The 15,523-nt window shown below is 52.0% G+C and overlaps 1 protein-coding gene across 4 annotated transcripts in view; it reads right to left on the bottom strand.

The window, feature by feature from the left end:
- Positions 1-15,523, bottom strand: part of ASAP2 (ArfGAP with SH3 domain, ankyrin repeat and PH domain 2) — a 165,854-nt gene that overhangs the window by 26,369 nt on the left and 123,962 nt on the right. For all 4 annotated transcript variants that reach the window (XM_044262110.1, XM_044262108.1, XM_044262109.1 and 1 more), the window contains 4 exons: positions 12,219-12,267; positions 11,970-12,136; positions 9,701-9,834; positions 1,602-1,696 (listed from right to left, as the gene is read on the bottom strand). In XM_044262110.1, coding sequence (XP_044118045.1) covers positions 1,602-1,696; positions 9,701-9,834; positions 11,970-12,136; positions 12,219-12,267 — 445 coding nt within the window. The remainder of the gene's footprint in view (positions 1-1,601; positions 1,697-9,700; positions 9,835-11,969; positions 12,137-12,218; positions 12,268-15,523) is intronic.

Raw genomic sequence — 15,523 nt, forward strand, 5'->3', positions numbered from 1 at the left:
ACCGATGAGCATCCCGATGGCTCCGGGAGCAGGGGGCGCGGTCTCCTGCTCGGGTTAGAGGAGAGGCTCCGAGAAGCCCGCAATCCTGCCCAGGTCCCGCCATAGGGGAGCGGCTACGTCTCCAGGTCTGGGTGAGAAAACAGATTTCCAGCTCCGCTCTTCATCCAGAGAGGACAGCGACCTCGTGCCTGGAATCCAACCTCACAGAAATGCTACAGCACAAACAGCAGCTGTAGGACAGTGTGAACCGACTCTAACCCCACACCCACCGAGTGCTCGGCTCAGATACCGGACAGTGGACAGTCGGGGCGGGGTTCGCGCCCTTAGAGGTCGAGGCTGTCTAACTGCAATAAGTTACCTCACCTCGGTGCAAAAGAAGTCAGATCCTACAACCTCAGCTTCCCAAGGGCTCGTCGCAACGGACGGGTTACAAACACCCAAGTTCGCAGCTTTTGGAATGGGCCTGCGCGGCCTCCCGGTGCGGCAGCTCTCTTCAAGCACAGGTCACTGTCCTCGCTCACGTCTCTTAGGGGCACCTGTGCCATCCATGCCCTCTCAAGAATCTTCCAAAGGCGATGCTGTCTCTGTAAATTAATTTTCCTACTCTTCCTTATAACATTTTTCTTATTTCTTCCTCTCCTGCTGGAACACCTGGATCCAGGCTCACCACTCGAAGGCACTTTACTGCCCTGGGGACACCCCCCTCCCTTCCGTCTGCCCCCACTCTGCATTGCAACAGACCCGTAACCTCGCCCCCCGCCGCCCAGAGCCAACAGGACAGCCGCTGCCCTGACCTGCTGCTCCTCCCTCCACTTCTCACTCTTTTTTTTTTTAAAAGATTTTATTTATTTATTTGACAGACAGAGATCACAAGTAGGCAGAGAGGCAGGCAGAGAAAGAGAGGGGGAAGCAGGCTCTCCACTGAGCAGAGAGCCCAACTCGGGGCTCGATCCCAGGACCCTGAGATCATGACCTGAGCCAAAGGCAGAGGCTCAACCCACTGAGCCACCCAGGTGCCCCTCCACTTCTCACTCTTAAAGACTAGTGTGATCTGGGTGATTATGCTGTTTGCTAAGACTGGCAGGAAAATCTCCTGCTATCAGCTCTGCCTCATCGGGGCCATGGGATGCAGGGTGAGGCATCAAAGCTTCTCGGCTGGGTTTTGTGTCAACAGTAAAACAAAACCAAAAACACTCCTGTTGAAGAAAACACTCCACATTTGCAAGGACCCTGAGAAAGAAAGCGATATGTAGTCACGTCTCTATGACAACTAGCCTCCCAGTGGCTGAGGATTTATGCGGAGAGAAGAGGAGAGAGAACTTCCCTGAGGCAGAAGGCGAGGGGGTGACCGGCTTGCTGTTCATCCTCAGACATACAGCATCGGCCAAAGCTGCCTGCCTGTGGCTTCTTCCTCAAAAAACCAGTCACACCCAAATTTTATTTGGACACCCAAGAAGGTGACTTCCACAAACACACGCAGGCTGATTTATTCCTTAAAGAAGCAACCACTGGGATACCCCAGGCTTGTTAGTCTCCTGTCTCTCGGGCTCAAGTACAAGGCAGTCTGCTCAGAAAAGGAGAACAGCCAGTTTCATACTTACATGTCGCTGCCCGGGTTGGGTTTGACGGAGTCCTCAGCTGGAAGGCAACACTCCATAATCTCGTTAAAGCCTGCATTCCCAATATTCTTGGCAAGCTGCAAAAACAGAAGTCTATTTCAGGGTACTCAAGTATTAATCCATTCAACCGCTACACACTACGCACGCATCTGATGACTGATTTAATGGCTACTAAGAAATACAGCAATAAAGTGGTTTGCCGTTAATAAAGACGGACAAAACTCACACCCCAAAGGTACTCATAAAACCAGCAATAAGAAATAAGACACGTCTGTTACAGAGGAATGTTCTCGTAAAATATCCCCTGGAAAGAGCACCTAGATGGGCAGGAAGAAGCAGTAACTTGGTCCAATCTGAGTTTCCATCCTTATCCACCCCACAAAAACCTCACTAACCAAGTGAAATGGATCTAGTAAGACCTATTTAGGCCAGCAAGGAAGGGCTCTGACACAGTGGAGAGCGTGTGGGGCCAGGAAGCCAAGACTCGGGCTTAAACAACAGTTCGATTTTCTGGTTTTGTGACCACACGCAAGTCAGTTCCAAGTTTCAATTTTTCATCAGGAAAATGGAATGACACCTACCTTGCTGGGTTGTAATAATAAATTGGAACAATTTAGGTGAAAACATTCTGTAAACGGAAGCACTAAAAATGCATTTGTTCCAAATATAAGGTCCTCACTCAACAATCAACCTTCTGATTTGTCAGAAATTAAATGAACACATTTCAGTTAACACTCATTGAATACTCAGCACTGTGCTTGACGCAGCAGATGGGAAGACACATGTCACCGCCGGTCTTAGACCAGCAACGAGGACGGCGGCTGGCATCTCCTGACTGGATGCACGGACTCTGAGTGACCAGGATCCTGAAAGGCCGGGGTTTGATCGTCGTATCCCGGCACCCAGCCCAGCAGCACCTGACAGAGACGAGCTGCTTCCATGTTTAATGAAACAAAACTGAGGGGGAGCCCCGAGCACCGGGCTTTCGAGAGCAGAGCGATTTTAACTTCTGTGTTGACAACGGCACGAAAGGGAGCAGGGGCCTCCGCTTCTGCTCTTGAGGAGGGACGTGGACAAAGAGTAACCAGGGAGGTTCTGGGAGATTCCTGCTAGAGCAGCCCCTTCACTCTCCATAGGGAGCGGACTGAAGGAGCGGCCGAAGGGATCGTAGTCAGAGGAGGCAGAACTTTCCGGTGGCAGGTAACACGGCACAGCGAAATGGGATTACGAGGGACACCGAAGGACTGGGGACATGTATCAGGTTTAACTTTGTGATGAACCTTCCTAATTTTACCATCCTGGTAAGTGAACAAAGCATTCTAGATGGCCTGGAGCACCAAGCACTAACTGATCCCCCCTGGGTGCCCAGTCCTGGCCTGGTGGTCTCAAGCCATCGTCAGGTGACAAAACCCCAGGGCCTCGCTGCCATTTCCCCAAGAATGAGGCTGAAGGGCAACCATGTCAGGTGACAGAACTGACGTACCACGGAGTCAACGCCTGCAAAGGATTTCCCGGACTGTCAGTGACAGATCCAGGACTGAACCTCAGGATCAGACCGCTGTTTAGACCCAGCTATGCTCTCACGACCCCATCTTTCAATATAACATGGACACCGTCCCCTCGCCGAGCACTGTCATTTTCAGAAGGGAAAGGAGAGAAAAGCCACAGCGCCCCTCTGTGCACGGGGGGCCCACATGCCTCTGAGTCTGCGGTAAGCAGATGGGAGGGGGCTGTGAGGAGGAGAATTCCCCAGGACTTGGAAAGCTGCTTCCCTTCTGCTTGGACTTGGCTGGTTTACCGGGGGACAGCTGGTCCAGGGAGCCACCACATCCGTGCGTCACACTCGTCCAATGCAGAGAAATGTGCCGCCTCACGGTTCTGCTAAGTTATCCAGCAAGTATCTCAGGCTGCAGAGAACGCCTTCAGGACCCCCAGCAAAAGCAAAGCATCTGCACACAGAGGCTGCAGGGTCATGTCAAGAAAAACGTGGGTCCCTGCGGGCCACGTGGGCAGGAGCCAAGGAAGCAGGAAGGCTGGTGGGAAGCAGCCCCCCCACGCACACCCTCCACTCCCAGAGGACCCTGAGGCTGAAGGGATCTGTCCAAGGCAGACATGAGGCCAGCTCAGATCTAGAAGGGTCTGGGGCGTCTGGAGTGCCACGTCACTCGGCGAAGCAAACGTCAGACCTCTCAATCCGCAAATGCCCACTGAGTCCTCGGGTGTGCGGGGCGCCGAGCATGAGATGCGACCCTGCGTGGCGAGAGCTCAGTCTAGCGGGAGGGACGCCGGCAGAGAGATGCACGCGTCAAGGGCGGGAAAGTGGCCCGGGCCGAGCACGACGATCACGGAGAGGCAGACGCACGTCAGCAGGGCGGCTCCCCGGTGCAGATGCCGCTTTAGCCCGCTGGCCTTGCGGGGACCCTGTGTGCCTCTCCCGGGGACCAGGGGTCCCACATTCCCAGAGATCTGCAGCCCCTACCTGTGCGGGGTCCACGGAGCCAGAAAGAGGCCTTACGTGTTACCAGAAATTGCGTTTCGAGTTTGGGGTGAGGATGGGCAAAACTCCTGTTTCATGTTTCCAGGTGGAGGGAGGAGATCTTCCCTCTTTTTTCCGCCCCCTCCCTGCCCGGCAAGGGGAGGAGTGGGCAAATGAGGAAAGAACTTCCTGGGGAGGGGACCTCAGCCCCCTTATGCTCACAGGATGCCACGCTGGGGGCCGGGGGCTGCTCCTGCTGGAGCCTACAGCTGTTGCCGCGCATGTGAGCCTCGTCAACGCATCTGGCTTCTCCCAGTAACAAAGCAGATCTTTCATCTCTCAGTTGCTTCCAGATCCATGCAGGGAAACGGGGTGTTGTCTTCTGGGCCGCTCACATCTCCGCAGTGTGGAAGGCCAGAGAGCACGGCAGGCCGTTCCTGCACCGTGGGTGAAGGCCCGGGGAAGTGTGGGCACTGGACCCCGCAGGCAGAGCTAAGAAATGCCGTGAGCTCACGATTTCGATGTCCGAAAGAGAGAGCACAAAAAAGATACTCTGGGGAATGTTGGAAATTATGTTTTCGTTAAAAAAAATTGTGTTTTCACCCAAGGCTTTAGATATCCTATTTTTGACATATTTTACAAAGTATATAATATACTTCTCAGTAATACTACTGTAATTATAAACTATAATTAATAGTTTATAAATTATAAACTATTATACACACACACACACACACACACACGTGTGTGTGTGTGTGTGTGTGTGTGTGTTGGTGTTCAGTTTTGGTTTTTTTTCCCCAAGTTTACTTTTTTCTTTTGAGTAATCTCTAACAATACAGGACTCGAACTCAAGACCCCGAGATCAGGAGTTGTTAGCTCTTCCAACTGAGCCAGTCAGGCACCCTTTGATTTCTTTCTAACAGAGTTTGTGGCTAAAAAAAGGTCAAGAGATGTAATTTAAAAAGAAAAAAGAACACAGGCTCTGGGGTCCGGGGTCCAAAGCGTAAATCCTGGCCTCACCTCTCCAGCCCTATCTTGTAAGACAGGGTCCCTGCTTAGGTTAGATGCAGTGTGCACAAAGCACCAAGGACAGGCCTGAGCCCGAGTTGCTCAGTACGTGGGAGCTGGTACCACAGGCCTTGCGGCCTCTACTTTCCTGGAGTGGCCTTCATTCGGTCCCAGATGAATGTCGGTCCCCACGCGCCTCCCCTCCACGCGTGCTCCTTCACGCCGGCTGTCGGCTGACCCTACTTCACGCTGCACAGCTTAACAGCCTCTTGAGAAGGGAGGCAGGAGGAAGTCAGGGAACACAGGCTTCTCAGTCACCAATATGTGCTCCCGAGCTTCCCGACCCTGACCTTCAACTTGACGGAAAAGATTTTAAAATTACTGACCCCAATTCAATTTCACAATAGCAAATTTTCCTTTCTTAACTTCATGTAGGATGTCAAATGGATCATATGATACAAGGACCTTAGCACTAATGACACCGTTCTACATATGAACAGAAAATCAACCCTGAAATGATGACCTATGTTAGGGAGGAAATTCACCTTCCCCCAAAATCTATGTTTATCAGGAGGATTTCGAAAGCAGATTTGCTTTAAAATCTAAGGATACTAAGCAGTTTGCATGCTCGAGTACCAGCTCCAGTGACATGGCCTCCCGGAACTAATGAGTACCCTCACGGACCCAGCTTCTCTGCGCTGAGTAAGCCGTGATTCCAAAAGCAGGTGGAGAGGAGGAAAGATGATGGCTAAGCAGCCACCTTCACGGACGCTGCTGAAACCCACTCAGTTAATACGGAAATCAAGCATGCTTCGAACCCAAAATAATAAAAAAGGAAATGGTGAAATCGCCACAGCATGCCATCCAAGGGAACCATGTGCAAACCTAAGACCAGAAAATAATTTATAGAATTAAGCAGAAAGGTTTTTATCATGAAGAACATGGTGAGGCCACATGGGAGGACAGGAGCGACGTTCTACGCGGTGACCGTCTGTCTCGGAGCACCGTGCCAGCCAGAGAACGAAAGTGCCAGCTGGCCACAGCCTGCCACCCTGGGCCGTGGGCTCTAGGGCTGATTCACCTGGAGGACAGAGACTCACTGAGCCTGTACAGCAATGTTGCCCAGCATGCTCCCGCGAAGCCCCTGGAAAGTTACTTTCCAGGTCACCCTCTTAAAAGGGTGTGGAGCAGTTTGATCAACATTTGCTGCACAAGGACAGACACCAGGACGAACAACTCAACCAAAGGGCCGGGGTCACGGCTCTGTGCCCCCTGAAGGTTCATACGTGCAGCAGACAGCAGAGCTTAATCTCCCTGTGGATTCACACACTAGGACACGTGGATCACTCTTCCAACAGGATTTAAAGGCATCTTGGAGAATAAGGAGAGCTCATCTTTCGCGGTTCTTACAATGTGCCAGACGTAATTCTAAATACACACACAGAGACATCTATGTGTCAAGCCTTCAGGACATCCTCTGTGCAAGCATCCGACCATCTACGCAGAACAGAACTTGCGTGCTTTTAAAAGGCTTGGACTCATACGGGCACCTGGTGGCTCCGTCGGTTAAGTGTCCGACTCATGATGTGAAAGGTCGTGATCTCAGTCAGGGTCCTGGGCTCTGTGTTGGAAGCTGCTTGAGATTCTCTCCCTCTCCCTCTGCCCTTCTGCCCATTTAAGCATGCACCCTCTCTCTCTCTAAAATAAAGCTTTTAAAAATACGTAAATAAAATCTCTTTTTTTAAAGATTTTATTTATTTATTTGACAGACAGAGATCACAAGTAGGCAGAGAGGCAGGCAGAGAGAGAGAGGGGGAAGCAGGCTCCCAGCTGAGCAGAGAGCCGGATGTGGGGCTCAATCCCAGGACCCTGGGATCATGACCTGGGCCGGAAGGCAGAGGCTTTAACCCACTGAGCCACCCAGGTGCCCCCGTAAATAAAATCTTAAGAAGGGCTTGAACTCATGTTTTATAAATGAAGCCTACCCCTGACACACACTGTCCATGCAGCGCCTGACTTACTGGCCAAGCGGTAAAGGTTCGGGACAGAATGTCGGGCCCACCATCCTGGCACACAGTGGGTAGGGCTGGGGAGAAACCCAACTTCTGTGAGCAGCCACATGACCACACGGACAGAGTTGAGGGGCAAGCAGAGGGTGGGAGAGAACCTCACAAGATTCGGGGCCCTTTTCCCTCTGTTTTTCTTTTTTTTTTCTTTTTTTTTAACACAGAGAGAGCGAGCACAAGCAGGGGGAGAGACAGAGGCAGAAGGAGAAGCAGACTCCCTGTTGAGCAGGAAGCCCAATGTGGGGCTTGATCCTGGAACCCTGGGACCGTGACCTGAGCCCAAGGCGGGTGCTTAACTGACTGAGCCACCCAGGTGCCCTGACCCGTCTGTTTTTCTGTAACCACGAGGGAGGGTCTGGAACGACAGCAGAGGTCAGGTTCTGGAAACTCATGCAGATACTACATAAGCAGGCTCTGTCTGACAGCTCCCCGGCAGGGCTGACAGCTGCCCAAACGTTAAACTCCTGTGAGCACATGTAGACAGAGGCCCTGGGAGAGAGAAACCGGATTCAAACCCGGCATCAAGCCACCTCATCGTTTCACTGAGATGTGAACGTCTTCTCTTTCACCTTTCTTGCCCTTTTCCTGTTCAGTGGGCAAGAGTCTCACGAAGCGGTCAGCTTAGATTCTGGGACACAGTTAAGCAGATGTAACAGATGTGCTGGGGTCAGGCGCCCACTGGCTCACGAGAGCCATCAGTAAAATTGTATCATATAAACTCACCGTGACATAAATTATATTTAAAAAAAAGTATAGTCAAAACTCATCACTGAATCATTTTACTGCCCTGTTTCTGAAGTCACTGAGGACCACGGTGTATGAGGGGGACTCCCCATAGGGGTGCGTCACCGAGCCCCTCTCCCCCACACAGAGCCAGTAACTCATGCTGGTTACTGACGACGGCACAGATTTGACAAAAAGGCCACGTGGGAGGATTGACATCATGTGGAGAGGCTGTTCAACACTGGCTGGGCACAGGGATGGGGACAGGGACAGGAGGGATGGCAGCGATGCCTACCACGTGCCAAGACTCGCCTCTGCAAAGGCCATTTAATGTTCCGGGCTGCTCAGAGGTTAAGTGTGAGCTTTGGGACCAGATGAAAGGGTCCCGCCCCCGATCTTACACTTCAATAACTATATAACCTTGGGCACATTGCAACATTCTAAGCCTCAATCCCGCCCTTGTAAAGTGGGGATAAATACCAAGGTCACTGGGCTGTCCTGAAGGGCAAATGAGCTAATATATAACGATTGCTCTATGAAGGGCCTCTCACGAAATAAGCAACTCTTACTCCCACTGTTTTGAGAAAACCAGCAATGCTGGTACAGAACTGCTGGAGGTGACCAGAGAATTTGTGTTTCTCTGAAAACATATCATGGGAATCTCAAACCTATGCCACCATCAGCTGCCCAGGATACCAGCCCTTGGACACACGTGGCTGTAAGACGCAGGTGGAGCGCACCATGACCTCAACAATAACCCCACCGTGGAACCTAGGATACACCGCTGGAGTCTTGCCAAGTCCAGCTTAGTCCTAACCTTGAAGTCATCAAGGACGTCACTAACCGGGAGACCAGAATTCACAGTCGTTTCTCCCAACTTTGTCTTTCAAGACCATCAAGGAATCCTCTGGAAAGACTGCAAGGATTTGACAAGACAGTTCAAAATGGCTTCTAAGTTCAGACACGCTGGTTCCAGAGTAGTCATCAATAAAACATACGGCCCCTTGAGAGGTATACTGCCCACAGTAATTGATTTCCTGTCAAGACTACGGCTCTTTTCATTACAATCAACGGCGATCTGTAACCACCTAACGTTCACCGTCCAAAGCCCAGCTACACCAAGAGTTCCAACACTGCTTCCGACCAGCAATTACAGACTCTGAAAACAGTTCACAAAAGCTCCATTTAGGTGGCCTCAAACACCTCATATGATGTGCCTTTTCCTTAGCACAGCCAGTCTCAAAACTCTAGATGTTACGTGACAGAAAGTGCTTCAGCTTCCCAGTACCGACGTACGTCGCACTGCATGGCTTATGTGCGTCCCCGAACCAAGAATGAAAGCCTTCCTTAGAAACGAAGGCAGTAAAAGCAGGGACCAGTATCTCCCGCAAAGGGTGACAATAAGGGGCCGAGGAAGAGAGCACTGGAGGCTTGAGCCGAGTGATGACCACAGACTTGGCAGGAATCTGTGGGGGGCTCCAAGGGAACGCATCCCTGACTGTCTCTGGACTTCGGTCCTGTGTGCGGTTAAGGAACTGGGAAGGGGGTGAGCCAGACGCTGCCCCCACCCTAGTCCACGGTCTTACAACTGTCTCAGCCTTCGTTCCACTTCACTTGATTCAATTAAGAACCAGGTTTTACAACAACAAGTGCCCTCAGCTCCCAGTAGCCGAGAAGGTTCTAATTGCCCAAACCCATCTGGCAAAAATCAGCTACCATCAAGTCCAGTGGAATTTCAAGAAACCAAAATAAAAACTCAGCTTTCAGCTCACTCACTTCCATCTCAAAATCAAGGATTTGAGAATTACCAGCAGCTCAGACGTTCCTAAGACATCTAACGTGAGGGACTGCATCCGGGAATAGTGAACCCCGAGCTCCCGGTGGATTCCAGAACACTCAATGCAGGTCAGGATGCCCAGATTGGTGGAAAGCCATGTAGGATCTGCCAAAGAGAACAGGGAAAATTGGAACTTGCAGTAAGTAGCGGCCCAGGGTCACGACATTTTTCCTGTAGAGTTACTGCATGTGGAGTTTTGGGCATGAGCTAGTCAATCCTTGACCCAGCGGGAGCTCTCAGTCACCATTCACTCTGCACTAGCACCGATTCACACACAGTGCTCACATGTGCACATGTCTGCTCTCCCTCCTCGTCCCATCCCTTCATTTCTTTACTCATTCTGTACCCACCATGCACACCCTTCCATTCATTCATTAAGAACTTCCAGGGGACAGCTGTCAGGTCGAAGAACACACGGCACACAGCGCCCTCTACTGGGCACGGGCCTTTGAGGGCTCTCCGGAACACCGACCACGCCCATCGCCGACGTCTGTCAGACTAGCAAAGGGGAGATTTAAAAAAGCACCACAGTCTAGGGCTGGATGGGGAACAGATTTAAAATTTGTCTCTTCGCAAAATGCTAACAGTAATGATGGAGAACACCTACTACGTGCTGATGCCATACTCTGTGCTCAGCATACTGGGGGCAGCAGGAGGAGTTCTGATTGCAAGAGCTTCAGAAATTAGATACTGACATAGAACTCATTTAGCAAGTACAAAAGCACCAGCGGGTGACCAGGACAGGTGTCTTCAGAGGGTTCGACAAGAAGGGCCTTGCTAGAGGGTGTGCGGGACCAGACAGCAGCCCCGCCTGTCCTGAGGCCCAAGGCCATGCTGGCCTCTGGTCACTGTGCTTCTTGGAGCAGCTACTTACCCACTGAGGCATCCTACTAAGCGCTGGCTACACGGCAGACCCTCAAGATGTGCTCGACAGATGAAAGCTAGATTGCAAATGGGGCATTCAAAATAAAACCTCCTCGAGCACATCATCAGAACCCGAAAGTACCATTCTCTTTGGAACGGCCTGCTGCCCTTGTAACTCACAGCAGGCAAACAGCATAACCTGGGTCACCAGATTATTGTCAAGTGCTGTTTGTAAATGTTCAAGTTATAAAACATTGTATCCATTAGGAAATACTCCTGGGCATCTGTGTTTTCCCTCCTACTCTATCGGCTGTACACCCTCTCGGCAGGTAGGAGTGCATTTCGACTGCTTTATATCGAGTTTCATGTCAGCTGTCTTGTCTCAGCATTTGCAAAGAGAAACGTACAAAGCTTTGACTTGTTTATGGGAGCGTTTTCAATGTCCAAGTGCAGCACCGTCCTCATCTTTCCTTAAGAAAAAGCACGATTTACTACTTACCACTATTGGCCTCATCTCTTGCCAAAACATAATTTTTACTGGGTCTCTGACCCTGAGGGAGTTCCTCAAACTACCCCGAGATATATGGCCTTCGGGGCAACAGAACCTCCCGGCAATTCTCAACTGCCCGCTCTATTTTTGTTGTGTTCATTTTTTGGTAAGAACTTTCATAGAATGCGATGAATGAAAAGGTAACTGACCGTTCCGAGATCTTTCTCATTTTGTAACTGTCCAGAAACAGGTACTCCAAAGCCCCCCTGACCTCCCGGCACCGTTCCATCTTAATCAGAAGAAATCCACTCCGTGAGCTTTTACAAAGCTAGCTATTAAAATCTATGAGGATACTCTATGTCAGTTAAAAAAATGAAGCCCCGGAGAGGCTTCATCACAATGCAGAAAGAAACATCTCATTTCACAGGACGGGGCACCTGGAAAGGACCCAAAGACACTCCACGCTGGTTCCGTCGTCTTCCATACAGGAAAACCCAGACCCAACAAACAAAGTGGCTCTCCCGGAGCCACAGACGAGACAGAGGCTCAAAGCTGCTGCACAAGTTCCACAAAGTAGCACAAAGGGAGGGGGAGTAAATCCCAGGAAAAGCCGCCCCGACATGGCCACGCAGCCAATACAATGAGCGGATGACCTTGGTTTCACCCGCCTTCTGTGCTTCCGTTTTCATTTCTCAAAAGGTTTAAATCTTTTCAGCGCCATCGGGCCATCTTTGCGCGGCCCTGCTTGGCGGGGGCCGGAGCAGGTGTCTTCCCACACTCCCCTCCCACCGTCTGCACACAGTCCAGGATGCAGCCGCGCGCCCTGTCAATCAGAATGACATGTGACTATCCCAGAGCTGGGGGGACGGAGGAGGACGGGTGTCACCTGGGGCCCCACAGTCGCAACACACGTCATTGCCCGTCATCCTCTGCACTTCGGAGATGATCTCCTTTGTCAGCTCCTGGACGATGTTATTTTCCCCGGTATTGTCATCCCCCTTAAATGCATTGTTTAAAGCTTCTTCTTTGCTGTTCTGCAGCACAGACATCCATCTAGAAAAGTAATAGAGATGCTGTGTTAAATCCCCAAGGACTATGAGGTCCCCGCCCCAAGGCCCACCTCCAAGGAACTTACATTTGACACTCCTGCTCGTCCTCTGCTTGGAAGTGGTACGTCCGGTCATCTGCGCAGCAAGAGGAGTTGGTCAGTTGCAAGCCGCACGGTAATCCACACACAACTCCCAGAGGAAGCAGTTTATAATTAACCTCGGGAGTAACAGCAGCTCTCGGTGAGCCCTCCCTCGTGTCCTTCCATGCCTTGCTTGCCCTTGCTCTCCGGGATCATGGCTTTGTCATCCCAATTCACAAGCCTGCCCCACCCTCCACTTCAGTTCCCCCAAACTACAGCTATTCAAGGATGGAAACCATCAACAGCTTTTCAAAAGCCTGCTACAAAGCAGGCCCTTCGGAAATAACTGTTACAGCCCATTGAATAATAAAAGCCTTCCCTCCTGAGTATCTGAGAAGTTTTCTGGCCTTCTTAGAAAGTTCCAGCAGGCTGTGGGAGGGCTGTGTTAACAGGGCCCAGCAGCAGGAGGAACGGCCCAGCAAAGACAGGACACGAGATCTTCAGCTCACACACAGCCATGTCTACACGGCCGGGCCAGACTGCTGACCCCGGTGCACAGAGCAAAGACAAGGGGCATGGGATGTGCTATTCCTGCCAAAAAGGCAGAAACTCAGTCCAACTCTGGGCAAGCATCAGGGAAACCCACGTTGAGGGACATTTGACCAAAAAACCCATCAACCTTCTTCAAAACAAGTACCAAGATTATGGAAGGCCAGAGCAGGCTCTGACACTGCTTCAGCCTGTACAGACGAAGAGGAGGTGAAAACGGACGGCGGGACCCTCAGGGAGTCCCAGAGCACCCGTGGAAAGGCCAGTGAGACCCCTCGTGAACAGCATCAGCGATGTTAATTTCCAGGTTTCCACAGAGGTAACCATGGCTGGTAACACGAACTGTGCGCTACTAGACAAGCCATGGGGGGCTGGGAGGTCAGTCCAAGACAAAAAGGAAAATTAAATTTAAAATCAAACAGAATGAAAAAACAGAGGAGACCCAACTTCTCCAGAGAGCAGAGCAGCAACTGTCCCTGGGGACACACAGAGCCCTCCAGCCCCCCTGAATGAGCTCAGTCAGTCTTCCAGCGGTGGTCTTCACAGCCCTGGGAGCAGGCTGGTCCCGGGCGCGGCTCGGGCCAAGCTGGCTGGAGGGTCACCGAGGCCCATGGAGGGTAAGTGGCAAAGACGAACGCAGCCAGCAGCAGAGGATCAGGGTTTTGATTGATGGTCCCATTTGCTTCTTCCCACCCAGTTCCACCCTTTTTCTGACACTAAGGGAGAGGGACAGGACTTAGCAGATTCGAGTTCAGAAAAATGAACTGAATTTCAGGATTCAGATATTAGAGGCTGAGGCACATGGAAGTGCCAATGCTGGAAAGAGGGGGCAAGGCCCCTCCACGTCTCCCACCTCCTGCCCTGATGGGGACGGCCTCATCCAGAGGCGGGACCCGGAGGGGCAGAGCCACACCCCACGCTGAGTGGGTCTAAGAGTTCTTGGAAAGCTGTGCTGGTGGTGGGTAGGGCCAGGGGCCGGGTCCTCTCACTAAGCTGTCTCCCCACCAGAGGGGCACAGCTCAAGGAGGAGAGTCAAGGAGTCCAGGGAAGCAGCCCATTTCCTCTGACCGATGCTATATTCTGACAAGTGAGGAGCAAGGGAATGGCCTGTGAAAACTCCCAAGTGAGAACTCCCTCCTACAGACACTCTCGAGATGCTCCTGAACTCCAGAACAGTTTCTAGCAGCTTCAACTCTGAGAAGAGAAGGCAAGAGGAGACGGTGGCTGGGGGCCAGGAAGGGTTGCCTCTTTCCCTGAGGCTCGCGCTCCGACCGGCCACAGACCCAGTGCGTGGACCTGGAAAGACACCGGCTCCCAGTGGGTCCGTCCTATTCAAGGCGCTGACCTAGGTCACCTCCAAATTCTCCTGCACCTTCCATCCTGCCAAGGGTGACTGCATGACTGAAGACTGGCACAGGACTTGAATTTGCAAAGCGGGGGGAGGGAGGGGGGTGTCAATCTGAGGGCAACAGAGCTGGACAAGCTCCTGAAGGCCCAGCCTTGCCCCAGAAGCACCCTCCTGGAGGAGCCCAGGCCCAGTCAGAGCTGGCTCCGAGTGGGGAATGCCTGCTGGGGGAAAGCACGGTGACGGAGGGCCCTGCAGGCAACCAACTGAACCCAGCTGTCGGTCCCTTACTCTTCCGGGTCATTTCGGGATGGCGTCCCCGGGGGAGGGGGACTCTGGGGGCCTGAGAGACCACAGCTAAAGTATCTTCCTCATTGCCCAAAGTGCCACTGGACTTTTATTTCCCCAACCACCCAAACGTCTCAAGAGCTCAAACACATCTTCGTGTTACGTGTCCTACTAGCCTGGCCAGCAGGCAGGGGAGGAGCAGAGAGGGTGACAGCCTCATTTCCCGAGTCAGGCACCATCAGACATGACCCTGAGCCCCAAACTTCTCCGGACGCTCAAGAAATTGTCTTCACCACTTGGCAGTGTCTCCCTGGAGGACTCCTGGCCAGCTTTCAGGCTTCTCTGTGACAAGCAAACCCACGCAGCACAGCGACGAAGCATTTTCGCCACAACTACTCCCAGGAGAGTAACACCTTTTGAAAACTAGGATGAAAAATTCGTGGGATTGGGATTCACTCTACCCACTGAAGGACAGTGGGAAGAAGAAGAAACAAGAGCTTTTTTTCAAAGAAAGACAACAGACTCTGGCAAATTTACAAAAGCACCTCAAACCCAATCAGGAAGCCCTTCTGCGCGTTAGAGGTAGGAAGCCCTTGCCCAAAGACGTTTATTATGCATTAGGTAGAAGAGCAAAATACCGATGGGATCTTGGCAAATGCTGGCTCACCGGAGCGTTCACACGAAACCAGATTTACACAGGCCCGCCTTCCCACATGTCCAAGGAATGCAATAATTCACGCTTGGTAGCGAGCGAGGCACACTTACCATCTCCTGACCCTCCTCAGGGCCTGAGCAGTAGTTAAAAACGTGTAGGCTGAGAGTCCTCTGGGGCGGCTTATGAGAGTGGAATAAACGTATCTCGTGGTGGTGGCGGACTAGGGGAGGGGCCCTCAGGGCCACTGGACGGACCAGGGCAAGTGGAGGGAAGTGTTCGCCTCTGCCTCCCCGTGTGCGTGCAGCTCGGGCACGCTCCGTTAACTACTCAGTGCCCCTGAGGTCTTGAAGGGCGACCCGCTGCTTACCATGAGGCACTGCTTCAGAAGAAGAATCGGCCTAAAGCCTCCAAGTGGTCCCCAGTCACTTGCCGACATCAGCTTATGCCATCAAGATCTCTCCCTTCACGCACAAC

This window comes from Neovison vison, chromosome 8, assembly GCF_020171115.1.
Source record: "Neovison vison isolate M4711 chromosome 8, ASM_NN_V1, whole genome shotgun sequence".
NCBI classification, from domain to species: domain Eukaryota; kingdom Metazoa; phylum Chordata; class Mammalia; order Carnivora; family Mustelidae; genus Neogale; species Neogale vison.